Here is a 27676-nt window from a genome sequence, read left to right on the forward strand (position 1 = left end):
AAAGATTGGAAAAATTTGCTATTGTTTCATATACAATTTATTGTATTTGATAAAGGCATACACTTGAGACCAAACATTCTAGAAGAAATGTACATTTCCCTTTTTTTTTTTTTAAACGGTGCTCTCTTTACAAAACATCAATTCAGAGTTACTGGCTGAAAACAAAACTCCTTTTAGTCAACAGGTTGCCTTCGTTGGGGCAAATACTGCTGATTTGCTGAAGGAGCAGCAGAGAATAAAATCCCCTTATGGCCTTGAGACACCAGCTATATTTTGAGGCAGTATGGACAGCCAATTTCAGTGTTTCATTAACATTTTCCTCTTGTTTTTCGCCCTCGAGGCTCGATTCAGGATGTTAACCTTTGCTGGATTTTTCCATTTAATTTACAAAAAAAAAAGTAAAATGGCCTTCAATACCTTTTTCAGACCAAGTTCCCAAACTGCATGACATGAGTCTCATGCTCATGCTCACTTCATTACAATAACACGCGTATATGTGTCCCTGCACACCCGGCCCAGTAGTTTAAGAAATACTGCTTAAAGTACTAAGATACACGAGGGAAACCCCTTTTGAGCAGCTATGAAGAAAATTGTCATTCATCTGTCTGTACAGCACTTTTGGGGAGAACAGAAAATCGCTTTGAAAGACAAGATCTATATTTAACATGATGGGGAAAAAAAGGTTTTCAAACTTAATGGTAATTGTGATACGTTTGACTAAACTGAGAAATGTGTAAAAAAAAAAGTTTTGGTTGCTTGAAAAAGTTAAGAAAAAGACTGATCATGCACTCATCTTAATATACAGTCATATATACAGTGGGTTAGAGGCTTGTATTTGAGAGGATTGAGGCTTTTTTTAATTACTGATGAGCAATGGGGCAGAGCTTCGGAAAAAGGGAACTAAGCTGGGATAGGAAGCGGCACTACTCCAATAACGTATCTTACACCAGGATCGTGTTTTTTTTGTAATACTTTATAGTCAGGATTCACAAGCACACCAAATTAGATTGCTTCATTTTGTGGCACAAATGTTACCTTTTTAATGGCTTTCTAACCGGTGATTGATTTCTCTTGAAGCCCAATGCATCAAACCTGCAGCACAAGGGCTGATCACGAACGATGAAGCCATATTTTCTGATTTCACTGCAAAAAGTCTTTTTTTCGGGAGGGGGGGGCTTCTTTGGAATCGTGCACAATGTTGTTGAAATCCCACGCTTCGGGTGAAAACTAAATATTTGCACCATACTAATTGCAAGGACAGAACTGATTAAATCTCATTCGATAATGATCAAAATAGAAGTTCTTTTTTTAAACTGAGGACATACACAGTTACAAAATACTATGATATTTTTTTGTGGGGTCTACAAAATGGCAGAGTAAGGCAGTGGAGGAAGCATGAGCATAAAAGCAGGGTGGTGTCATTTACAGTTTCTAAGTACAAGAGTGGTGTAAAGCGTTGATTGTTGTTTATTGGGGCCAAGACCAGAAACTGGAGCTGCACGGCTGCACATCAGCCCCCCACCCCTTACTGAAAGTTGTGAACCCAGGAATTACAGACAGTGAGCAGTCCAACCCAGACCCACACACAACGACAAAAAGCTACATTCCCTGCACAGTTGACAGCACTGTACTGGGAGCAAGCCCTAGGGATTCTGGGCTTGTGCTCAGTCCCTCACTGTGTGGGAAGAATAGCTTTTTATGCTGTGACACACGTCATGGTATGTAATCCTCATGTGATCTATCGCTTAAGTGTAATAAGCTAATGTCTACAGCGCACAGCTCGGCTCATTGGTGCAGTCATTGTGGCTGTGGTTGCTGTCCAGGTCCCTCTTCTTCAGCTCTCGTCCTGCCTTGAGCTGTGGACTGCTGCCACTGTGGCTGTGGCCATGGTGAGCTGGCAATGATGCTTGCTTGCCATGCGCCTGATGGTGGCCATGGTGATGGCTGTGAGCGTGCTCTTTGGTGCCACTGGGAGTCTCCCCTCGTTCTCCGTCCTCCATACCCACTGCTCTTTTAGTATCGTCCAGGGCCTCGAAATTGTCGTTCTGGTTATTGTTGACGATGCCGCTCTGGGGCACCACCTGCAGGTAGGCCCTGACGCGGTGGTGACGGGCACCTTCATGGTCGCTGAAGTCAATGACCCGGCATTCGTAGATGCCCTCGTCCGATGGCTTTACGCGGGAGAGGCGGAGTTTATGGGAAATGTTGCTTCCCACAACTTTCACAACCTGACAAAAAGAGACAGAATGACAGAATTCAAATGAGGGTTGGAAGAAACAAGCTTCCTTGGTTAACGATTAGCTTAATAATCTTATTTTTCCCCAAACGCCAAAATTCACAAAACAACTATGGCAGCCAGCAGAGGGCAATTTCGCAATTCAACATCGATTTTGACTTTAAAATGTTTTTGCTGCTTGTACAACACAGTACAACATACTGTACTGTATAAATAACAAAGCATCATAGTTTCCCCAGGAGTTTGCATTTTGCTGGCTTTGTCTGTCTGTCTGTTCTGTTTACATTGTGTGTCTCTCTGTTATATCCAGCACACACTGGAAAATTTAAGCTGTCAGTAAAAACAGAGGAACAGACAATGAGTAAAATTGTGAAAGATTAGAATGTGCCTTTAATTTATTGCATGAAGTGTATAAATTGTGTCCTAAAGTAGTCTGCGAGGGCAAATGTACCCTGTACAAGATGTGGTAAGAAATAAGGGGTTGAAGTATAGTAAGAAGTGAAAAATATGCGTTTGTATAGTACTGTATGTCATAAAAAAGGTCATAATAGAGTATTAGTATAGCATATGGTGAAAGATTTGTCTTGATATAGTAATTATACATTTGAAAAATGGTCAAAGTACGTGGTCAAAAATATGCCTTGATATATAGTATGCCTTAGTAAAGAATGTTATTAAAAATGGTCATAGTGTAGTATGTAATAAAAAATGTCTTGATATAGTATGTGATTGAAAATATGACTTACTATTACTTACTATACTATTTGTATAGCATAAAATATGCTTTAGTACAGTATGGCGTTAAAATGGTAATGTATAGTATGTTATAAAAAAAGGCCTTCATATATTAGTGATGACAAATATGCCTTAGTATGTTGTTAAAAATGTCATAGTAAAATGTGTGATATAAAACATGCCTTACTATAGTATATGGTTAGAAATAGGTCATAATCTGATCTAAAATCTGCCTTATAAAGGTATGTCGTAAAAAATGCCTTAGTATAATATGTTGTTTAAAAATATGCATTGATGTAGTATATGAAAAATGTTATGAAATGCCATAGTATAGTATGAAAAATATGCCTTAGTATATGTGATATAAAATACTGTATTCTATAGTATGCGCCAAGGTGCAGGAGAGCGTAGGTGAGGCAGGTAAAATGCACTGTATCATCCACAAAGAAGCTCTGAACAGTGATGAGCACTTATGAAACGGGAGAGAGAATGCCAAACGTTCTTAACGGACGAGGATGCTGAATACGGGACCTGCTCTAACATTCACAAGGCCGCTGGCTAAGTTGCGGCTCCATTCTTCAGTGGTTTTATTCTGAGGTCAGAGGTCAACCATTTTTCGAAGGACAAGGACCTCTTAGATTAAATTTATTAATTAGATTTATTTTTGGTTGATCTTATTGAACACTGCACTCAACAAAAACCTACACGGCAAAGACCAACTCGTACTGCAGATTTAATGTTGCGCACTTCCTGACACTGTCCAAAATCAGATCTGCGTTTCCAAAGTCTGATTTTTCTTTCTAATAAGAGGAAATGTGTGTCTCTTATATATCTTGTGACAAACTTTTTTCAGCACTTCCAAGATTTTTCTACCATTACAAACAATATCAAGCTGTTCTCAACTTCCCCTCCATTTTCTCTGAAGCAGATTAAGAAACGACCATTTTTGTGACATCCGCCTCTCAACTACTAAACTGACTCTGGACCTGTCAGCAATCCTGCAGACGCAACTTTATTGTTCCCACTGAAGATACTACATGTATGTGTGTTAGTAAGCCCTATTACTTACTGTAATAAATCTAATCTAATCTAATATATTGATAGCATTTTTTAACAAATATTAGTTGCTCTGTTAACAATCCAAACTTATTTGCATAAGAGGCCAGGTCTGTCTGCCAACTTTTTTTGTTGTAAAAAAATTGTTGTAGACTAAATTGATTTAGTTTGCATCAATAAACCAGGTGAGGCAATAGGTACTTCACCTCAAGTTAGTAACCGGCTGTTGCTGTGTGTATATTTTATCGCATATTCCCCTTGGTGTAGAGTATATCATTAGAAAAAGGTCATAGTATATTTTGTGATAAAAAAATATGCCTTAATGTAGTTTTAGTTTCAGTATAATATTCAATTCCATATTGTTTTATTTATATAGTGCCAATTTACACAACAGTTACCTTATGGCAATTTACAAAGTAAGGTTTAAGACATTACACAACTAAAACCCAACAAATCTCCACATAAAGCAAGTTTATAATTGTAGCCAATTGTAGCCTATGCATCTGTTGCCATTCCCTTCTTCTTTATGGTTCCTCTCAAAAAGCCCATTCTGTGCTGGAATATGTGCTTTAATTTACTGTGTGTGTGTGTGTGTGTGTGTGTGTGTGTGTGTGTGTGTGTGTGTGTGTGTGTGTGTGTGTGTGTGTGTGTGTGTGTGTGTGTGTGTGTGTGTGTGTGTGTGTGTGTGTGTGATAGGCTCAGTGTGGCAGCTATCTGCCTCTACTGGCTGGTGAGAAAATAGAGAAAAAAATAGAGAAAAGAACAACAAGGAGCAACAGCACGCAGGTGTGATGGTTGGAACAGTAACTGTACACTGAAGACACGCAGTGGAGTGAGTGAAAATGAAGGTAAAATTAGGCTGGTGGGGACATGATCTGAATATGATCTTAATCAAAGAAGATTTCAAGTCTAGTCTTAAAAGGGAAGATGCCTGTTTCTTGAAAAATATGCTTTTTTGTAGTACAGCATGTGATAACAATTTAACTCAGTATACTGTGTTCTTAATGCAGTAAGAACTGTGCCTTAGTAAGCGTAAAATCTAACTTTGTATAGTATGTGTATAAAATATCTTACTATAGTATGTGTGTAAATATGAATCTTACAATAGTATGAAATATGATGAAAAATTTGTCTTACTGTAATATAGTATGTTATAAAAATGGTCATAGTCGTATAGTATGTGATGAACAAAATGTCTTGGTATACTATGGATGAAAATATGTCTTAGTATGTGGTGAAAAAAACCCAGTATAGTATGTATAGTACAGTATGTGGTAAAAAGGGTGATAGTATATGTATGTGTGTATAAAATCTAGTATAGGTCTTTAAAGTGAATGTACCAGAAGTATAGGAGTATGGTACAGTATGTGTAAAAATGTGTGAGTAAATGTGCCCAGTATAGTATCTGCATTGTGTATATTAGCCTACTATTACACCTACAAGTATTGGTTGTTTATCATAATTTCTACAGCAATTAATTGCAGTTAGTGGTAGAACGAAGATGAGAGCTACATGTACAACAGAAGTGTGGAGCTGAAATCAGTCGGAAACACTCCACCGCTGCACCTCCTGCGAGCTAATCACACAACGGTGCCACTTCAAAAATGCATTTGTGGCCTTGAAAGTTTGACAAGACGAGAGAGAAACAACATGTGAAAGTATGAAGATAAACACTTTGCAAACTCACAAAGACGCGGTGTTGAGACGAGAGTCTGGGGAAATTATGAGATGTGACGCATCGAGGTACAAATATAACTCTTATCACCCACCTTCCTCCCAGTGACGCCTGCAGAGGTTGAATTGTGTGCAGTGTGGATGTAGAGCACAGTGTAATGCTGTTCTGCAGCACCAGTCATTAGCTGGTGTCTCATTATATGTGAAAATGTATGTTTTAGTTTGACTGTACGCATGTGGTCCAACACCCATCATACACAGGAAGCTCATAATCATTTTCCAGCTGTACAGCCTGCAGGGTTCAGCTCCACCCAGACACACACTCCCACAACCCACAGCTGCTGTTATTAGAATCAATCAGAAGCCGAAACCTTCTCTTCTATGTGTTTGGTCTGTACAAAAAAATGTACAAAAAACATATCTTTGTGATATTTAAATGATATTTTATAATATGCTGTTAAAAACTGCATTTTTCCCACTGATTCTTGACACTGTTTCTTAAAAAACCCATAGTGGAAGAATGTGTTGATGTGTGTCATCCTTTTGTGAATAATTACAGCATCTGTGGTTCAAGTCGTGTCACACCCAGACAAACAAGGCTTTTCTAAGACACAGTGATTAACTCACGCTTATCTTTGTGGCGTCTTTTGGCATCTCCTCATCAGGAGCCACCTAGAAAACAAACCCAGCAAATGTGAGTGAAAACAAATTATTCATAACCCTTTGAATTTGAATGTTTATTATTAGTGCACATAATCCCTGTGTGGAAATATTTACCATAAACAACAATGACCATATATCTTGTTTGTGTCACTGTTTCATTGAATTGGTGCATTAATATGCATTTATTTCGGACAGTGGATAAATTCTAAATAATGTACAAACAATGTTTTATCCAACTGTGGCTCAGATTTACATCTTTTTATCAAACCAGTTGCACTTAAAGCCATGCAAATGACTGTCCAGTACGCATCATAGCCCTCGTTAAATTCTTCAACCGGGACAGAGTTGAGAGACGTTTCTTTGCCCAATGACAACATACGGCGCTGCTGCGAATGCCGAGCTTACAGTGTGATATGAAAACAACAGTTCGCTAACACAATTAGCAAATGTGTTATAAAAAATTAAAGACATCTGTTTGTCCATATGCTCACGTTAACAAATTTATACCACATGGTACTTATACAGTAAGTTCTTGTGAAAGAAATGACTGCTTGACAGCAATTTTAGTAAATCAACTAAATCCCCACCAACAAAATGATTCATTTATTCCCCGGTTGCAAATTACAAAATCAGATCCTTTGTTTTTGGTTCCTTAGTAGATGATATCGTTCTGGTCTGAACCTACTTCATTGTTTGTCCAGGGCTGTCTGTCAGTCCAGTCCAGATGGTTCCTGATGTACCACCACTGTATCTCCAGTGAATATGAGGGGGTCCCTGCGCCTCGGAAGGAACAGGCCATCTCCACATCCTGGCCCCTCTGGGCAGTCATATCATGGGGCACCTCTGTGAACACAGCTGGACAGACACAGGCGGGACACTGTTAGCGATGTGGCCCCTGCTCCATGAGCATTTAGGAGCCGAGACCAACTACAGTATAGCATCAGGAAACACATGATCGGCACATTTAAAGTGCATATGTGGGATTGGCTCAGGATATTCCGACACGCCTGTTACGGCACTGTAGGTGTCATAATGTAAAACGTGTTGATGGAGGAGAAGTGATAAATACCAGGTAATGTTTTATTTAACAGTTTTGCGAAAAAGCCTTAATTTGCTTCAGCAGCGGTTGATTAATCGAAGGCGAACTACGTGTAATGACTAAATATTCACTGAAACAATAATACGGCAGTCGCACCAAATTAATCACGGAAAGAAAAGGTGGGTCTCAGAATAAAAAAAGGCATTTTCAAGGTGTTGAGAACAGTAACACTGTAATCGTCTGTGATGCGAGAGTGATGAAAGTGTAGTTGTTGTAGCATGATTTATGTCCTATTTAAAACTGCCTGGTGTGTTCTGTGTACAGTACATTTCCACGAGGGAAAAATAAAACCAGCAGCTTCGAGACTGCATGAAAATTAAATACTATTGTAAGAAGCGTGTTCGCCACAGTTACAGTAAAAGGACTGAGAATCAGTATTTACAGCTCAGTCATTGTTTCCCTGCACAGCAATAAAGAAAGACAGTGACATTTGTGGGCTCCATCAGTTTGTCTGCGATCAGACATCATCTCTGCTCCAACATACAGTGAGAAGGAAACCACAGCTGTTGGGTCTGTTTTGGATCACGCGCTCCGTGCTGCACACGCATCTGTTCAGTCCGTGGGATGAAGCTCCTGTAACCTTTAAGATCACTCACCCATCATCTCACAAATTTGCATGGCTCATGTGATCAATAAGAACGAGCGGCGCCTGCGCCAGCTAAGTGCCTCTGCTCACGTGTGCTCGTAGATTACCCTCGGCCGCGCTGCCCTGCTATGGATCCGTCTTGTAGTACGAGAGCAGTACAAGCCTCCAGTCATACGTCCCTCTTGTACATTGATCAAATCTGCTTGTATTTTTCATTTGTGAAACCTGAAACGCACCAGGTATCGATTTGACATTACACCAGCGGAGCCGGCAACAATGCCTACAGCCCCTCGCTTGTAGATAATATTCAAAGCTGGGGCGTGAAAAGTGCCGCGTGAGAGATAGAGCCTCTGAAGTTGCTCTCAGCCATGATAATCTGTCTTCTCCCACTTAGACGCCGAGCCCACAATGCGAAATCCATGCGCCGCTCCGGCCTAATGCTTCACACCTTTGGAGACCACAGGAAAGCGCGATCGTTATCAGCGGTGCATTATAACGCGCGGGGGGGGGGGGGGGGGGGGGTCACTTCCACAGTCCACGCAGAGGATGCTAATCTCATCACGCGTCAGTAAACCATCTGTACCTTTACTGTAAAATGCATTTAAATTATAAATCTCACATTGCCACATCACAAATTGAATTATAATCTGCACATATTCTGTTGAGGATAAGATTGTGTGATATTAATAAACCCCGTGAATGACTATTATCCGTCTTAGACATTCTGATCTACAATCAGTCATTGTTGAAGCAATGAAAGGCTGCCGACGGGTTGGGTCTGCTCACCCTGGAGCCTTATCGTTATCTCCAAAACAAACAGTTGAAGGCTCTCAGGCAATTGCTGCAAATCAGTGCTTGAAAGCTGCAGCCCGGCAGCCAAGTCAGACTCCATGTCAACCCATTTGCCACGGGGGGGGGATGAACGGACGCCTTAATGCGAGAGAACGAGCGACTCACGAGACGAAGAAAGAGGAGCCTCCGCGCAGAATACGGAAAAATAAATCATCACAGAGATCGAATTAATGAGCGGGTCTGTGTTTATGTGTTTATGAGAGCGAGGCTCCGCGCGCGCGTGGGAGACCAATATATCTCCAGAATAAAAGGGGGGAATTAATATGGGGGTGCGCACGTGGCGGGGGGGCGAGGAAGAGGGAGACGGAGGACGGCGTGTGAGGCGGTGATAGCTGTGGGTGGAGACGCCGCGGGAGCGTTTCTTGTCGTTTGTCTCTTTGAGGAATGGCGCGCGGTAATTGCAGCCGCGATAAAACGGAGAGCGGCACATGTTTCACCGTGGCGTCACGCGTAAACTTCCGCCTCGGAATTAGTTTTAGGTGAAACTCACGGGTTTAGATTAATGAGTGGGAGGGGGAAAAGTGAAGCAATAAAGTGACAAATCAATGCGGTATGGACTGGGGTGTCATTCTTGTATAACTAATAACTATAAAGCGCCACTAATCAATATTTTATATTAAAACTGAATCAGATCACGGAGTGTTATAGATGCTTGATCATGATGATGGATATAGTCTCACCTGTTCCAGCAGCAGTACTCGAGGTAGCTGATCGATGATAGATGCACTATACTACATACTACTATATGCACTTATTAACGTCTCCTACTAACAATTTGAAGTGATGAGTAACAGTGATGCTGTGGCAGCCTTCCATCACTAGAGCAGGTTATAGGAGGCGTCTTATCATATGCTTACGTCCACCTACACATAGGAGGATGGAGGAGCTCTGCGGATTGTAGTGACTGTGAAACTTGGTCTGCACGTGTTTTTTTTTTTTTTAAAAATATGCAGAGCTTGCACATAAAACTTCCTAGCTGCCCCCCTCCCCCCTCCGCTCCTGCACGCATCAACAAAACTGAAATAGATCACTTTGCCGGCGCTCATACGTTATTTCACACTTGCCTAACAAGGATTATTGAGAGGCCGATCATGCATTTGCTCCCATGCATTTTGCCTGAAGGCTCGTATCGCCCAGACTCACTCAGCGCTCTCCTTTTCAACGCCGCAACGCACCGGCGCAGCAGTCAGGGTTTTTTTTTTTTTTTTTTACACATAAAGGGTTCTGGCAACGCTGAGCCCCTCGGTGCCTTTTCCGCTCTCGATCTGAATCCATCACGATCGGGCCGCTGGCGGCGGCAGCCTCTGAATGCCAATGCTGTTAGGCGTGCGACGCGGCCGGCGGCGCACGTGCACGCGGCTGGCTGCGCGCGGCGCTCGCTCTCCGGAGCGCTTCCGCTCCGTGGAACGGCTTCATAACAGCCGAGGAAGTGTCTCCAGCACCGTGGGACTCGCTAGCTAATAAACGGGTAATTAGGCAGATGCACTGTATGTGCATCCTCGGTTACCCTCTGAGAAAAGGATTGCAAATGTTGTTGTTTGGCAATTACATTCATGCTAAATAGAATTGTATTTTCATTAGAGCGCTAATGTAGTTAATACTCCCTAATTGGTGGCGTTTCGTTTTTAACTAGGAATATCTGCAGCTGCTGCGTCCATCAAACGCCATCAGGTAAACATCTATTTGGTTTGCATCAGCTTTCCAATCTTAATGTTACTGTAGATGATGCCCAGGAGCCAGCACGAGTGACAAACGACACCCGTGGAATTAGCTGCGTGATTAAAAAAAGCATGCAGAGCTCACGTGGGGGAAGAGTAGGACTCAAATCTGGAGCCACGTTCTTCCGTCATTGACGCCAAACCGCTGATTTTTTTACTATAACATAATAGTTTCGAAATCTCTGCGTGTTTGAAGTAAGTACGCAGGTGCGGCAGGTGGATCGCGTGCGCCTTGTGATCCAAGATCAGCAGATGGAAACTCTGCCTGCTCGGGAGTTCTCGCTAATACGGGCTTTGCACATGGCATATGTTGTCATCGGTTTTCTTTTCACTCGGATCCGAATCAGACATTTTCGGCGTTAGCGTCTGATGCGCCGGCAATTATCACAGAGCCCGCGGTAAACAGCAACTACGCGCACAAATGCGCAACGCCGCCGTGTTCACCTGAATCCGGTACACGGAGGTGGATGTGGGCTCTGAGCTACGCCTGCATCCGCTTCAGGTGAGGAGGAGCAGGATGCTCTGCAGATGCTGAACTGAGAACAAGTTCTCATCAGTGGGAATGGTGGCTAAACATCCTTGAGAGCAAAGAGTGTGTGTGTGTGTGTGTGTGTGTGTGTGTCCCACCCTCGGCTCTCCCACTTGAGCTCAGCTTCCTGCTGTTTTGGCAAACACCCCAGCACGGGTCAAACACTGTTTTTCCCTCTTAATCAAACGAGAAAGGTTAAAAGGAGAACGCGGCTTCCTCCTCGGCCGGTGGGTTCCGCCACGACGCCAAGGACGAGCCGCCTCTGCGCACGCACCGATCACAGCATCATCACCGTGCGATCGCTTCCTCGCGGAGACGCGACGAGTGCCAGAGAGTTCAGGACAACAACAGGGCTTTTGTACTGTAGTACAAGCAGCACGAGAGGAACGCGCCTGAAGCGTCTCTTGTTCCGCTGCTCGGTCTGACGGAGGCAGCAGGCGGCTGAAGAGGCCCACTCCATCACTGAGGAGACTGAGAGCAGCGTTTGAATAACAATGCCCTGAGTAATGGGCTATGACAGCGCAGCGGCTGGTGATTGTGTTTTATTTAGTCAAATCATCTTGAATTGGTTATCGCTTGAACTGATTTGAGAACAATCACCTCGACCCCCAACATTTCAGCGTGCAATATTTTCAGTCAAATAAGAAATAAATCAGCTTTTAAACTCCCCAAGACCACAGGCGAGGGTATTTCTGTCCTCTGCGCAGCCAGAGTCATGACTTAGTAAGATAATTGGAAACACAGATACATGATCTATATTTAGACACTGAAGATGAACGATAGGCTAAAAATCTGGCTGAGAATTGTGGTCAATCGAGATATAAAATCAATAAACGTGCATGGTGTTATTACCTCTGTCGTGTTTGTTGTGTTGCTGTCTGTACCGTATTTCCTGTTACTCCATCCCTTCACATCCATACAGTGTTAATTAAGGTGTCATCTGATCTAATTGTTGGCAAAGGCGTCAAACCTTCGCAAACGACGATGTAGAAATAATTGCTAATGCATTCACACACCTGTGCACTTTATGCGCCGCATACGTGAACGGCGCCTCCAGACTCATTGCAGAAGCTGCTTGAAATGGCAAAATAGGCTTGAAGAGGGTAAATACGAATATGAGACCTCGAAGGGGAGGAGGCAGAGCAGGGAGAGGCTGGAGAAGGGGAACGTGGAGGAGATGACACTGTGGGTTCCAACAATAATGTGTAAATGGACACACACTCACAGGACAATAAAAAAAAAAAAGATATAATTGCATTCCCCAGAAATGTGGTGACCAAATAGTATGAACGGAAAGTCGTAACACAGCGATAGATAAGACACAGACACTAATGTGTTATACTATAACTACAAAACAATAAAATTCATCACATAGATTCAATTTGCGCCCTGTCAAACAAGCTCTGACGGAGGAGGCGGCCTCCGCGCTGAAACAGCACAATTTAATCAGTGCATTTAACCCGTGTCAACACGCAGATTTGGCTGCTTCATTACGCAGCCATTCAGCCGTAGAGCCGCCACAGTTTCAGATGCTGACTGTCATCACCGTGTCACATTCCCAGCACCAAAAAACACGCTGTTAATTGAAGATGAGCTGGTTAGGCTCCGCCCCCTCAGCACACCTGTTTCCTGTTACCTGCCCTGTCCATTTCTAAGCCCGTCGCCTCCTGCCACGTGTCTGTACATCTGTCCACGTCTCGCCCCCCCCCCCCACTTCCCAGGCAGCTCCTCGGAAAAAAATTAGCGGCTAACGAGTCTCTCACACCGCCTCATAACGAGCTTCACGCTCTAATAATGAGCGTCTCCACAGTTCGGAGGTAAACAGCAAACATCGGTTACCTCAGGAGCTGACGGGAGCTTTAAGCCCAAGAACAAACCCCGGGACGGAACCGGCCTGAGCAAGCAGAACCCGCGACACTGCCGAGTCTCCGAGGAGCCCGTTCGGGGCTTTCATGCTGAAGATTCACTAATGAGAAAACACAAATTAATTCACAGCTGAACGGCACAGCTGGAATTTGCCGTGCCTATTGCCTATTCATAAGTCTACAGTACAGTCCAAACAACGGAATGAAACCATGTTTCCACTGAATAGTAACTGGAAAATAGTTTAGGGGGGCTGAGAGATGCAAAACATTATGAAAAACAGAACAGAACCCAGAGAGCGTAAACTCAGCTGTCTGTAACACGGGGGAAATCTCCTGCCGTTTGTCACACGTCATATTTTACATATTCTCGCCCCGCGGTGGAAAGGACACGCGACGGCGAGGTGTGTAATGCTTTTCCCAAGCCTGGGTGAACGCGCCCGGGGGCCGCGCGCGGTCAGCGCAGCGGGAGCCCGGCTAAGTAGCCGTGAAACGGTGATGGACGACGTGACGGCGCAAACGGCCGCGTGGAAATGCCACTGTTTATGGGCTGTCCCTGCGCTTTAGGAGTGCGGGCGAGACTCACGCAGGTTAGCGGGAATCTGATGTTTTATTGTAAACGCGTATGAAAAGCCAGAGGAGCGTTAGTGCTCCTCCACACGACGATCAGCTCAGTCTGAGGCATAAAGCTCCCTCCAAGGAGAATCCATAACAGGTCCCGAAAGGCTCGGACCCGCACTGCAACGAGCAGTGACGCAAAAACACCACGCTCCTCGGACCTTTATTCATCTTTGCTTTTGAGCCGTGAGAAAACAAGCTTTTCTCCTTCTCCCGGTTGTTATTGCAGAGTTCTCATTCTCTGCAGCACCGCAGCCACGGGAGGAGGACTAGTTTCACAGAGGAAAGCGGGAGAGGAGACAGTGAAGTCAGACGGAAGGAGGAGGAGGAGGAGGAGGAGGAGCGAGAGAAACAAGTCTGCAGAAATCACAACTGGGAGCATCTTTATTCTTCTGCCTCCTTAAAAGCTGCCTTTTCTCCTGGGCGACGCAGCGGCAGCGGAGAGATGGAGGCGCGAGATATCTAATCTCCCAACCCTCTCCAACGCACCCTGGAGTCCCCTCTCCAGCGCAGACACAGGCCGACAGCAGGCTAACACCCAGCACCCCCCCCCCCGCTGGGTCTGACGCTCAGCAGAAGGGGAGGAAGTGTGCGGTGGAGGCGGACTCACATGGCCTTGTTTAAAGTGCCCTTTCTCCAGGGCTTCAACAAACACTGTGTACAGATTTGTATGTCTTTTTCGCAATACAGCAGCGAGGTCAGGTCAGTGCATCAGTGCATCGCCACTCATTTACATTGCAAATCCCGTTTTTGGATTTGCTTTACTCGAAAACCCGATTATGTCCGTCCCTCGGTTACAGTGGGGCGCGAGCCGGATCCGGGGAATGAATAAGAAAAAACATCAAGTCACCTTGAAAAACAACAACTGCTGGCCCTGGCACATTGTGGTGTCAGCCTTTATTGCTTCTTCCACTTCGTGTGCTCCTGAGTAAACACCCACACTGACAGGTGTGTAGGAGGAACAGTGACAGATGAGGCATTTTATAAATTACACTGTACAAGCAAAAGTCGAGAAGAAATACATCAGCTTGATTTATAAACATATCCAGAGATGGAGCTTTTCAATCAAGGAAGAAACTGTAGCACTGTTCTAATGCGTGTGTATATAATAACCAGCACAGATAATACTTTATTACATGCAGTTACTTTCTTGTGCTATTTAGATTCAAACATAAACTCAAGACAACTAGAGCTGATGGTTCTGTGCGCCTACTGTACCGATCTGAACTTGGTTGCTGTGGAAACCGTCTCTGACAACTTACATTGAACGCCTCCATCATCACTAAGAGAAGAAAACGTACGTGATCAGATTCCCGTCACCAAGTCTCTTCCAACCGGTCTGGTTTGACACAGTTCCCAACGCAGGACTCACGTCCTTCTACATCTGCAGAAACTGGCAGAGCCAACACACAGTGGACACAAACTCCCTCTGGAAGCCAAAATACACATCCAGCTTTCACATAACAGTGTCTGATGAACCTCTGGGTACTGTATCAGCAAACTATATGTGGGAGAGAGGTCCTGGATCACCTCTGCATGTTACTTGGATTTAATTCAGAAACATTTTGTCTCATGTTTATCAGACAACTGAATCATCACCCATCTCTCTGCTGTTTGGACACAGACACCAGAAAACTAAATTATATCACATTAACAAGATTTCTGCAAGTTTTGAGGTATTTTTGTACAACTTGGTTGAAAGAAACACATAAATACTAAATATGAACAAATACACTGTAATGGCTTATAAATATAACTTATTCACTGCCATTATCGGCCAGCTGTTCAATTCTGGCAGCAGCAACAGGGAGAAGGAGAGCAGGGGGTGCAGGGTTGTTGGTAGAAGGCGCGGCTGGAACGAGCCTCACCTGCCTGACAGGGAGCGGTACAACTCCCCTCCACCTAAATCACACCTCTCGCTCCCCCTTTTCCTGCCGGTTACTGTTGTGAGAACGGGGATCTCATGGGGAGGAAGCTGACAGTACAGATAAACGAGTGAACCGGGCTGGCTGGATGCACACACACACACACACACACACACACACACACACACACACACACACACACACACACACACACACACACACACACACACACACACACACACACACACACACACACACACACACACACACACACACAGTAAATTAAAGCACATATTCCAGCACAGAATGGGCTTTTTGAGAGGAACCATAAAGAAGAAGGGAACGGCAACAGATGCATAGGCAGTCGCAGGAGGTTTACCAAGTTCCTTCTCTGCCCCTATTAAATGTGACGTTGATGAATGACAGAGATTACAGGACAGCCTGCTGCTTAGCTTCATCACAGAATGAAGGTAATCAAACAGACACAGAGAGCATTGAGGGAACAAGATGGAGGCAGAACAAAGAGGCTCCTCGTGAGGAAGAACAGGCTCCTGAGCAGTTACTGCATAAAACCAGGATGCCCACTATTAGTTCACACACGCTCTCCCTTTGCTTCAGCTGAATCTGGCTGCTGGCCTCATTTGTGTGACCTCTGCAGCAGCAACGACACACGCTGCCTCGGCAGAAATCGGAGAAAAGTTGATGCTTTATCGAAACCATATGCAGTTTTGCATAAGCGATTACGTGCGTCCATCACAAAGAACCGTCACAGCAACAATTAATTGCTCTTACGCTGCCTGGGACGACGTTCGATTAATCACTCGCCGCTCGCAAAGTCACCGGAAGCCAACAGGCTGCGTCCGACACATGGGCAATAATATAAAAGGTGCTTCAAGGACTGTTGACACCAATATCGCCACAGGTTCTCCGACGCGAGGACAGCAGCGGATTTGCAGCAGAATTGTGCACGGTGTCGCGTGCACGGCCTCAAAGACTGAACAAAGAGCGTCGTTTGAGCTGCAGGCGTCGAAGCGGTTAGAAGCTGCAAGGATCACTGTTCTGAGGAGTGGGAGTCTTTAGAACTCTATAATAAAAGCACAGATCAATGAAGGAGGATTATTATAGTTCCTGTTATTTAAGGTTATAATAAAAACGGTTTAGCAGGGCTAACATTTTTAATGTGGATAGGCCAACATTTAAATAAATAAATAACTAGGGATTTGAATAATTGATTAATTCCCAAATGGCGGAACTCAACACCAGTAAAGACAACAAAGGCCCGGGATTTGGTTAAATGATCAAATATTTATAATTAGCAACAAATCTGTGTGTACGAGTCTATTTACGCACAGAAGCTGAGAAGGGAAAAAAATCAGTGAAACCACTTACCTCCAGCCGGAGTGAAAAATGGGACTAAATAAGGATTTCTAGCGCCGACACGGTGGAGTCATAAGAAACAGGGCTGCGGCCGGAAGATGTCAAGCGCAAGATAAAAAGGCTGCAGAAGAAATTGGATGAGGCCCGAGATTAATTTAGTGGTGACGCGGCTAAACGGCAGCCAAAGCAGCTGCTTCATCCCCTTTGCTGATTTACTGAGCTTTATTTAGAGCTCGTTTTGGCTCAAGTGTTGACAACACTTCTAGTGGAAGAAAGTGATTCAGCGCAACCATACCTTATCTGCCAAGGGGCTGCAGAGAGTGGTTCATTTAAGCTCATTACTCTTGTCCAAACAGAGGTTAGCTTTAATTTGGACTCCATACTGTATGCGCTCATTATACACTGGCTTCAAACCAGCGCCTTCCTAAAAGTCACCCCTCTGCTCCCATCCGGTGGTCCAGTCACTAACAAATTAGCCATGCAGCTTGCGTTTATCCTAATGCACCACAATTGATAGAATCCAGTGTTTCGTACAGGTAAATTTACCTTTTTGCCCCACGCTTACAGATACACGCATTTCTAAAACGTCACACTTGGACATCATTCGGGACTGAATGGCGGTTATATTCGTCCATCTAGTGAAGGCCTGTAATTTGTTGGTACTCGGTGAGATCAGTGAGGAAAGCTACGCAGCAAAACTGCATTTATTCAACGAGCAGAACGCGGACCGAAACTCTGAACGGTCTGATTTAATGCACTAAATAATAGATTTTGTTTGCGATAAGCAAGGGAATATCATTTTCAAACAACTCTGCGGTTTCAGTTCAGTGCAGCTCATTAAATTAGAAAAAACAAGAAGAATTGAAAAGCACTTGAGGGGGTGTAAAGTTACCCCTGGCCTACTTTCCAAAACTCACCCAATCGTATTTCATTAATCGCAGGTGAGCGTCTGCCGCGCGTGAGCCTCTTTTCATCTTCTCTCCGGAAGCCGAAGCGGCGACACCTCCGTCACATTAACACGTGCGAGAGGGTAGAAAAGGTAGGGTGATAAAACCAGGTGGGAGACGACTGAGACGCAAAACAACGACGGCGCCTCGCTTTGACGCGGCACATTATAAAAAGACCAAAAAAAAAAAAAGAAAAAGATCCGAGGCGCGGAAAGTGTCACATCTAATCGGGACGCGGCGCGTCAAGCGTCCGCCGAGGGGCCGCGCTGTCACGCAGGAGCGACGCTCTGCGCAAACACGAGCAGCTGCGTCTTTGCGGCGCTAATCACGGGCGACGCTGGGAATTCAACTCCTGGTTGTAGCCCATTTGCGGCGGCGGCGCAAAGCCGCGTTCGAAGGGAGGATTTCACTTGCGGAGAGGCCGCGTTTGTCTGTTTGGTTTGGTTAATGAGCCTGACGTGTCGTCAAGACATCAGAGTAGATCAGGGGTCACACTGACAAAAGGCATTAAATGCGCAACAGAGGGACATTTTTAAATCTACATTCAATAACGCGTAAAATGATTATTCTGGATTGCGCTGTTTTACATCGGCCTCATCTTCTGCCGCTTAAATAAATCTCACCTGAAAACGTTCTGACTTGGATCACAAAGCAAACGCTGAGTTTGAATAGCATCCATAATTCATACTACATCTCCTGTATCCGGGTCTCCGCACATATTCTGCTGGATTCGGATAAACACACCTGCGTGAGTCACTTCTGAGTCAGTCAAGCTGACGTGTCAGTGTGACACCGAGTCACAGAGGCAGTTTGCTTAACAGTCAACTTAATAAAGTTTGACAAAGTGAGAGAACTGAGAAGTGCGTGCGTGATTTACCGCAATCACAAATAATAACCCGGCTCTGCCCACGCGTGGGTTGGGATAAATGTCCTGATCTCAACACATCCTCATCCAACCGTGCGTGGAAGAAGCCACTGCAGTTGAGCTGCAGCAGAAATCAGCATCCCGGGAGGGAGCGTCTGCGCGCGAGCGGCGCTGCTGGGGAGAGCGGCTGATTTGATACGCAACAGCGTCTCGTCGCTCATCTCCTGTCTGGAGCTGCAGCCTCGGCACCGGGCGGCTGCGCGGTCGAAGCGCTGCTCGGGCGCTCGCCGCTGGCGCGTTTAGGGCCGTGTAGCTCCATTACCGAGCAGCGTCCTCTGCAGCCAAACGGCTCCTCTGTGAGCGGAGCACCTCCACAGCCCGTCTGCGTTTACGACAAGTCAGGGACTTCGTCAGCATTAAGGTGCTCGGCCGTTCCACCTCTGGAACCTTGTAGAAGAAAATCCGCCTCATTTATTTACTCAGCTTCCCTTCATTCAGTAGCATTCTAGATTATACATATATATTTAATACATTCTTAAATGCAACCCAAGGACACTCGTTAAATACAGCTGAGTGCATCCTGCAGGATCAGGTGCCTGTTTCAGCTCACTTGTCATCTGCAGCGCAACCAAGCGTCGCGAGCCCTCGCCGAGATAAGCGCGTGCGCTCTTATGCGCCTCCAACGCGTCAAACTGCGTCCCGGTATTAGCATTTGTGTGTTTACACGCTTCTTCCCACCCTTTCCACCCCAGCAGCCCGCCGCAAATGTCACGACAGGCCTCCGAGATGGCAAAGGGCCAATTAACCGGACCTGAAAGACACTATACGACTCGCTGGCAGCCGCTGAAAGGACGCGGTTGGATTAAACTGCTTCTCTCACTGCGCGCGCGCGTGTGTGTGTGTGTGTGTGTGTGTGTGTGTGCGTATGTGCGCGCGCGCGCGCGTGCTCGTATTCATTTGGCCTCCGTTTAAGTAACCGCGGAGACAACCGGTGGATGCGGAGTCATTCAGAGGCTACCGCTGCGCACGGCTGCGCGCGCGCCGTCTCCGTGCGCACAAACACACACACGCCGCGCGGCAAAGAGGCTCTCCGCGGCGGCGTAATTAGGCCTGGTCACTGCAGAGACGACGTAATGGATAACCCTGTCTGCAAATGGCCGGGGGCAGCAAATATAATTGAGCATTCAGTGTCTATGTGCGCTTGTGTACTGTACGAGGAGAGCTGCACAAATGGTTCTGCTTGCTGCTTGTTTTTTTATTTTTCCTCCCAACTCACTGGTTCATATGTGCAGCAAACGAACAGAGCTCGCAGGACGTCAGGAGACAAAAGAGCCTCTCATAATTATTTTATACATAGCTTTTAAATAATAATCCATAAATCTCTGGCGTATGTGAAGGTTATGTGGGTCTGAAGCTTGTGGATTTTAAAAGTTCAGGAATGTTCTTACTGGAGGCAGTTTATTAAAAAGAAAATCACCTTTGCTTTGTATCCTTGAAACTGTGATGGAGAATGTCATCAAAATGTAAATCCCCGCCTCGCTGTCATCCTCTTGAAAGCAAACACATTAAAGCGACGCTCCAAGTCAGCTGCTCTTGAAGTCACGGGATGCTCGGCGCCCATTATGAGACGGGGGCTGATTTCAAAGGGCTGACAAAGAGACCAACGCATCAGTGCGTATGGGAAAGCAGCCTGCAGAGCACGGGGTCCACCAGCCGCGGTTGCCATGGTGAGCCGACTGTAAGGTTAGGAGAGCCGGCGGATGAACAAAACAATGATGCTAATGCGTCGCCTGAAACAGAGCTACGCGAATTACTGGGCACAAAAGGCGGCGACGGCCGGTTTGACAACGTCTTCGCTACAATGAAGTAAAATGATGCAACAACGTCAAGTTAAAAAAAGCTAAATCAAATGGATGAATGTTTGATCATTAGGAAATTCATCCTGAAATGACCATTATTATTGCAGATGCAACTAAAGTGCAAGCAGATCATATTTCTGTGGACCGTTTATGAATGATTGTAAACTGAATTTAAATATCCTCACCTCAATAAAACGTCTGCAGACTATATTTTTTCTTCCAACATCCAGTTTTATAACTTTGGTGTTGAATCACGTCATGTTTGTGTTCTGTCACTGCGCTTGGTTGAGGTTAGGCGGATAGATTGCGGTTTGGATTTAACGCCTCACTCGTCTATTAAAATATGAGTGAAAGCTCCGGTCAGGGGTCGGTGACGCTACAGCGGAGCAGGACAATCGCCAGATTCCATCCCAATGAAGGGGCGTCTAGATCAATAAGCAATAGATTTATTAGCACGTGTGCTAATAAACTACTACTGATTTGGATGATAAGTTAAAGTGTCTTCTGTGTGACATCACTGCAGGAGAGGAGAGTAAAATGTTCTTCTCTGTACATGAAATGAGTCAAATAAGTGGAGCTAATCCGCAAACTGTAATGTCTAACACAAATCAAAGCGATTCTCCAGGGAACAATGGTACTTGACTAAATTATATGTCTGCTGGCTGGAGGCTGAGGAGCTCTTTCAGGCTGCAAATGACTGATCCTGGATCACGGCTGCATCACGTCCCCCACTTCCTCCTGTTTCCTCCCTCAGCGAAAGTGCCAACAGATGAATGCTGCCAAGTGCCTCCCCAGGAGAAGTGTGTGTGTGTGTGTGTGTGTGTGTGTGTGTGTGTGTGTGTGTGTGTGTGTGTGTGTGTGTGTGTGTGTGCGTGCGTGCGCGCGCGCGTGCGTGTGTGTGTCCTGAATCTGAGTGTGCGCGCGTGTGTTGGTGTGTGTTTCCACTTTGATGGCAAGCGTTGGCAGTAATGTGTCTAATGGAAGATAAGCAACACTCTCTCAGTCGAGTCTTCGCAGCCAGGCACTTCCCCCAACATCATCACGCTGAGTGCAACAGAGAGAATACTCCATCCCACCTCCAGCTCCACGAGCGCACGCGCGCGGAGACACGAGCCCACGCGAAAGGGGGAACGCGGAGCGCCGCCTTGAATCATCCGTCGCAACGTTGCCGTTTTTCATGCAGCACAAAAAGTCCACAGGGCCTCGTGCCCCCCCCCCCCCTCACCCCCCGCTGACTGCCTGATGTGGGATCCAGCTACTGCACAGGGACACCTACGAGAAAAAGCAGCTCCACACAAGCATTTCCGCTCCCACGCACCCCCCCCCCCCCCTCCCCCACCCCCACCCACCCAACACACACGCAACTGAAAGGTTTGGTGGAGAGCGAAGGACGAGCGCGGCAGAAGGCACTTAGGAAGAAAGCGACAGAGGGGGAGTCCTTGACTGCCGGCCGACCCAGCAGCTCGTTTGTGCCCATTTTAAAGGGAGCGTTGTGATGGAGGAGGAGGGCGCTCGGAGTTCGCTGCGCGCGACGCACTGACAGGTGAGGCGGAACGGGATGAGGCAAGAATGATGGAGGACACGGAAGGTGTCTGATAATGAGTACGACGGCTGAAGCGCTGCCACGTTTCTATTAGGGGCGAGGCTGATAAATGGACAAAGGCGGCTCCTCTAACAATAACAGGCACAATGTGTCGAGTTGAACTGGCGCGTTTTAGCGTCAGCAGCTGCAAGTGGAGAATCAAACAGGAAGCGTGGCTTCTCTCCAGACATCTACACATGAATGGGGTCAAAGCATTAATGACTATCTCCCCCAAGACTGGCTGAAGCTGCTGGGTGGTTAAACTAAACACAGTCCCACACAAGCGCGCTTGATTTCCTCCCTCGGCGGCGTCTGTCCCCGGCCGCCCTGCAGCGCTCGTCTGCTCGCTGCATATTTACAGTACGGAGGTCAGGAGTCAAACACGTTGGCTGCACCTACTGAGCACCCACGCGCTGTCAGACCGGCAGCCTGCTCCTCTCTCGCCCCCGTTCACTCGCCCGTTCGTCTGTCTGTCCTGTTTGTTCGGACAACGTCCCTTTTCTTCCATTTTTAGGATCATGTCTGAGGAACACAGTCTCTGAACATGAAGACGGAGAAGAGACAGAGCCTTAAAGCGCCTGATGGATTTTAGGGGATGAGTCTACTTTTCATACTGGAGAATTAATAAAGCAACGCAGCGGGTGTTTATGCTTTGGTAGAGTTACTAATAGGATTATCTGTTGTTTTCATTAAGATATTTGATTATTATTCTCAAAGATTCAAAATTGCATGACTAAATAAAGATTGAATGCACGTTCGTATTATTATTACAGTTCATCCGAAACACACTTGTTCCCACTTTATTGTTGATATTTGTAGCATGTGGCAGCTGAGTGCTCAGCTAGAACATAGGATGGCTTCAAAATCCCTAATCCAACCAGTAAAGCTGTGAAGGCATTGATGGAAATAATGGTCACGGCCATTGTCTGTATTATTCCAATTAGTTTTATCTGAATATTGCTACAAAATCTCTCTGATGTGATGAAGCAGCTGCTGGTTTAATTATTTTAGGAAAACCCAACAGCATTGAGTGTTTATTCAGCTCTACTTGGATGTCTGCCCGTATTAGCTGATCCACTTATCAGTGTCCTCATATACTTGTAGCAGTAATTAAAAACTCCATTCGAGTGCACCTGACTGGGTTCCTCCCATACGTCCCCGGCGCTGCGCTGACGTACACAACTCCCCTCCACTCTGATCCGTGGGTAAACGGGGGAGACGGGGCGCAGAAGGGGACATTTGGTGCGCGATTCCGCCGGAGACGCGAGCGAACCCCACAAGCTGCTGCTCAGCGTTTGCCAGAGACGCCGCACTGGCCACTGTTAAATTTTTAATAGTCCACTAGTGGTGCGATGTCGCCGCCTCCGCGCTCCACTTCGCTTTTAGCGGAAGCTCTGCGTTTATCATAAAACACGCCACCACGTGTGAGCTGGGGAACAGGCTGCTGCTGCTGCATCAGCGCCAGATGTGGGTCTATACTCCTATATCCTCCCGGTGTATTCCCATTAAATACTGGGATGGTGTGGAGGAGCCCGGAGTCTCTTAAGGCGGTGCAGCTGCGATAAAAGACTCTGTCTTCACTGAATAGTAAAGGATTCACCTGTTGAACTGGGCCAAAATGGCTCAAATACAGACTGGTAACAGATGCCATTTGCATAGATGCAGATGAAGGATTGTTAAGAAGCAGCTTCATCCTCATGTCTGTTTACAAGCTGTTTCCCTCTGCAAACTTTCAGCATCGCATTGGCCCATCGGCTCATTTACCCATCTCTGATTAATTAAGGCGATTGATTGGCTGGAACAACCGCCTCGCTGGATACCCGCGCACTAATTAGCCGTTAATTGTAAAGTATCAGGAACTGAAATAATGTCTGGGCAGATGTCGGACAGAACGGCTGGAAATCGGAGGAGCATTTCCAAACATTTCCACATTTATTTCGCCCGTGATTGTGCGATTGCAGCAGCACCGGAGGGTTTAGGAGAATACGACATGACTAATAGCTCATGAAGCGGAATTTAATCCAACGTCCATTAGGCGACCTCTGATGCCGTGATCCACGCGGATTCACCTACAGCCTAAAAAAGATGAACTCACCCTGCAAAGACTGGTGGTTTTTATGCCCGAACTCTCATCACTGGTGTCCTGCAAATCACTATGGCTGCAATTCATCTGGCGACGCTTTTACGCTGCACCATTATGCACCAACTTTCAATAATTATGACGCTGCAAGGCCACTTAATATTTCAATTAGGAACTGCGGGAGTTTTAAAGCGCTTGTTGCCATCAGGACAAAACAGCCACATCTGAAAATGCTCATTTCCATTAAAGTGCTGCATGTAGACTGTTCCAGGACCACAAGCACGTTATTCAGTCTGGGGGAGTGATGCTTCATGGTATGAATGCACCAACCCAACATGAAATATTAATATTGGTCCACGTGGCAAGATGATAATAAATGGTTGAATCGGGGAAATCCTTTAGCGTGACATCAGTGCAAAAAGACAAAATACCCTAAGGGACGGTGCATGAAGCCAGGAACGTGCCAACACTTACAGACAGCTCAATCAACAGAGACCACCAGAGGCTTCCCAGTGGGGCTCCCCTGCACTGCTGGGCTGTCACATTATCCAGCCACAGCTTTCAAATCACAGGACCTGCTAGGGAGCGTTACCACGTTACGTCAGGGGCTCACCGGTACAAACGGCAAGAACCCCCCGTCCACAGAAGACTAGAACGGCGTGTGGAACCCCACGTGACAGCTCTCAGAGGCATTGCGTGGTGGTATGACGAGGAGAGACGGCAGAAACGGGACCGAAAACGCATCGCAGCCTCGAGCAGGCGTCGTTCGGCAGCTGCAGCGGGTCCCTGACGCCGGATGGGGAGAGCGTCACCTCACCCACGAGTGCACGGGCCGGGTTCAACCCAACCGAGCCGTTCTGAGGATGCTTGAAGTGTTGGGCTACATGTATGTGCAGCTCAGTCTGATCAACAAAGTGCAAACTGCAAATCAGTAATTTGAGACAGGACAGAAATAGAAATAATAGAGTTGCCAGTAGCTGAATTTAAGGTCTTTGGACAATGTCATGCTAAGTGTTAATGCTAAGCTAACTGTTTCTATATCTTCAGATTGAAGACAGTTAAGTCATGATCAAGATAGAACATTTGTGCAAGAAAAGAAACAGTCTCATCTGCTTCTCTTTACATTTTTGTGTACTTGCTGTGTAATTTTAGATTTTTGTAATTCTAGAAATTCAAACAGTGCCACTTAGTGTGAATTCACGGTGAAGTCTGGTGGCCAGATGGAGCCAGGTTGTGTGTTTGGATCCACCGTATGACTTGCTCTGGCATTCAGACGCCGTGCCCATCACTTCCGCTCCTCCTGCTCCTGCTCCACACTTTATTTTTCGGTCCACGCGAACTTAGCGCTGTCACTGCATTCACCAAGTCAGCAGCGGACACATGTGGCCACCGGCAGGCAGAGCCGAGGCACTCTGTGTTAGACTACATGACGTAATCAAGTGTAAAAACACCGGAGGCCATTTAGGGAAGATCCTGCTGTGAGACGGGGGGAGGAGGGGGGGAGGATGTTCAGTACAGATTAAAAAGACAATATTAACTCCCATCGATCAGCTGACACCACCTCGGCTCTGGATGGGTGATTCACCACCAAACAGCGGAAAACAAAATCCTGTGTCAGTCAGAAGCACTTGAAGAAGACAGGGAGCTATAAAAAGAACACAACCACTGGAAATGGTCTAAAAATATAAATATACAAAACCTGTAGATCTATAAGGATCAATAAGCACACATAAACTATGTTATTAAGCGCCTGGCTGCAAAGTGGGCGTCCACACCACAGCCTAGAATAACTTGGCATATCATCATCATCATCATCATCCTCATCATCAGCCTCTGAGCCTGTGTTGCTCTTTGTTTAACTCCTGCTCTGCGTGCGAGCAGACGGCATCACCTCCGCCGTCCTCCCCACAGCCCGCACACGCGCAGAGGTGTGAGCCTCACCGTTGCCGGAGATGCGGTTCTCCACCTCGCCGGGTCCAGCTTGCCTCGCGCACAGACTAAGTTGCATGTAGAGTCCCACGTAATGTAAACTCCCCAGCAGCACCCGGAACGCTCCCATTGCTCTTGTTTTGTCTGCTCTCCGTTCTCCCCGCTTTCTTTTTTTCACATCGGGTGAAAAGCCCGTCGAGGAAAGACAACGAAAAAAAGCCTCTTCTCCTTTGTTTCTGTTCTTTTAAATCCCAGCCGACGGGAGCGGCGAGTCGCGCAGCAAGACACCGGAGAGACGCAAAAGTCGCCGCTGCCTCCTCCTGTGCCGGAGCCGGACTGACTGAGCGTCTGCTTCCGTTCACTTGGATCTATATGCGGCGGAGGGAGACTTCTCCCACAGGGGCAGCGACGCAGTTGGGGGAATATCAATTATGGGAGGATGCATATTAAAAAAAAAGGGCGGCAGAGCACTGAAAGTTTTAAAGCCCCCAAATTAATTTGATGTTTTATTAATGTCGCATAAATAAAATCAACTTAAAAAAATACTCCAAAATATGCTTTCAGGGTGTTAACACGTTTAAATTCTGTGAACAAATTAGGATTAAGCACAATTTTAAAGAATGTCTGACTGCTGAAGGTGCGAAACTATGAATATTTCTTATTCCACTTTCTGCAAACAATCCAACAATATAAGAGACCAAATGTGCGAATTTCCACTGGGCTTAATTAATTAATAAGTAATGGGGGCTATAGTGTCCAGATTTAAAAAAGAAATCATTGTTTACAGTAGTAAAAGTTGTTTCTCTGATCAGATTTAGAAAAGTTACATTGCCTTAAATGCCTTTGCAAAAAAGACTGTTGTTAAAGCTGTGTTTTCATGCTCTTATAGGCTACGTTTTGCTGCAGTGGGCACTATCCAAACACCTTTAATATCTACAGCTGCTCCATCTAGTTTGAATTACAGTCAATATTAAATGGGACTGATTAAACAGTCACATCCACAGGATCTTCTTTCTATATTCATCACCATCTCGAGTTTGTCTGTGTCTCTGTCCATGGTGCTGAAATGCAGCCACAGTGTTTCAGTTGCACACAAACAGTCGATGATACTTTTAAATAAAAAGCCGCACAATGATATGAGATAATATACTTTATGCAACACATTTACCCAGTTTTAGAATGTTTGGTGATCTTAACATGAAGGAGATGTAACCGTCATATGAAAATAGGTTTAATTAAGAAAACAATAAAAGTAAGACATGATATTTAAATCCAACCTGCTTTCTCTCAGAGGTTTACTTTTCCTTTCTTCTGCACACTTTTGTCTTTATTCAGTATACTTATTTGTCCACCCTTGAATACTGACATCAGAAAGCACATAATAAACCTGATCCCCTGAAATCTTTTGATAGAGGCACGTCTCACTTCACTGCAGCCCTGCTTTAGATGGCTGAGGGACCTGTAACCCATATCTGAATGTCCACACACCGACTGGATTGCCTGACTCCTATTACCCTTCTTAATAAAAGCCATTATCCCAGAGG

At 45.7% G+C, this 27676-nt stretch overlaps 1 protein-coding gene across 2 annotated transcripts; it reads right to left on the bottom strand.

Moving 5' to 3' along the window:
* Positions 1-14: 14 nt before the first annotated feature.
* On the bottom strand, positions 15-26489 carry LOC114858549 (V-set and transmembrane domain-containing protein 2-like protein). 2 transcript variants are annotated; one of them, XM_029155919.3, is made up of 4 exons: positions 26145-26489; positions 7050-7219; positions 6329-6373; positions 15-2228 (listed from the first exon to the last, which is right to left on the bottom strand). In XM_029155919.3, the coding sequence occupies exons 1-4, from the start codon at positions 26260-26262 to the stop codon at positions 1767-1769; spliced, it is 795 nt and encodes a 264-aa protein (XP_029011752.1). In that variant the 5' UTR covers positions 26263-26489; the 3' UTR covers positions 15-1766. The 2 variants fall into 2 exon arrangements, with proteins under 2 accessions (XP_029011752.1, XP_029011753.1); XM_029155920.3 differs by lacking the exon at positions 26145-26489 and adding an exon at positions 17788-18685.
* Positions 26490-27676: the final 1187 nt, after the last annotated feature.

Source organism: Betta splendens, chromosome 7 (genome assembly GCF_900634795.4).
Source record: "Betta splendens chromosome 7, fBetSpl5.4, whole genome shotgun sequence".
Taxonomy (NCBI): domain Eukaryota; kingdom Metazoa; phylum Chordata; class Actinopteri; order Anabantiformes; family Osphronemidae; genus Betta; species Betta splendens.

Excerpts from the sequence above, each read along its gene's own strand:
- LOC114858549 (XM_029155919.3), bottom strand. The coding sequence starts at position 26,262 with ATGGGAGCGTTCCGGGTGCTGCTGGGGAGTTTACATTACGTGGGACTC. Across the intron at positions 7,220-26,144 it reads GAACCGCATCTCCGGCAACG|CTGTGTTCACAGAGGTGCCC; the intron begins GTGAGGCTCACA and ends GTGTCTGTCCAG. Across the intron at positions 2,229-6,328 it reads AAGACGCCACAAAGATAAGC|GTTGTGAAAGTTGTGGGAAG; the intron begins GTGAGTTAATCA and ends TCTTTTTGTCAG.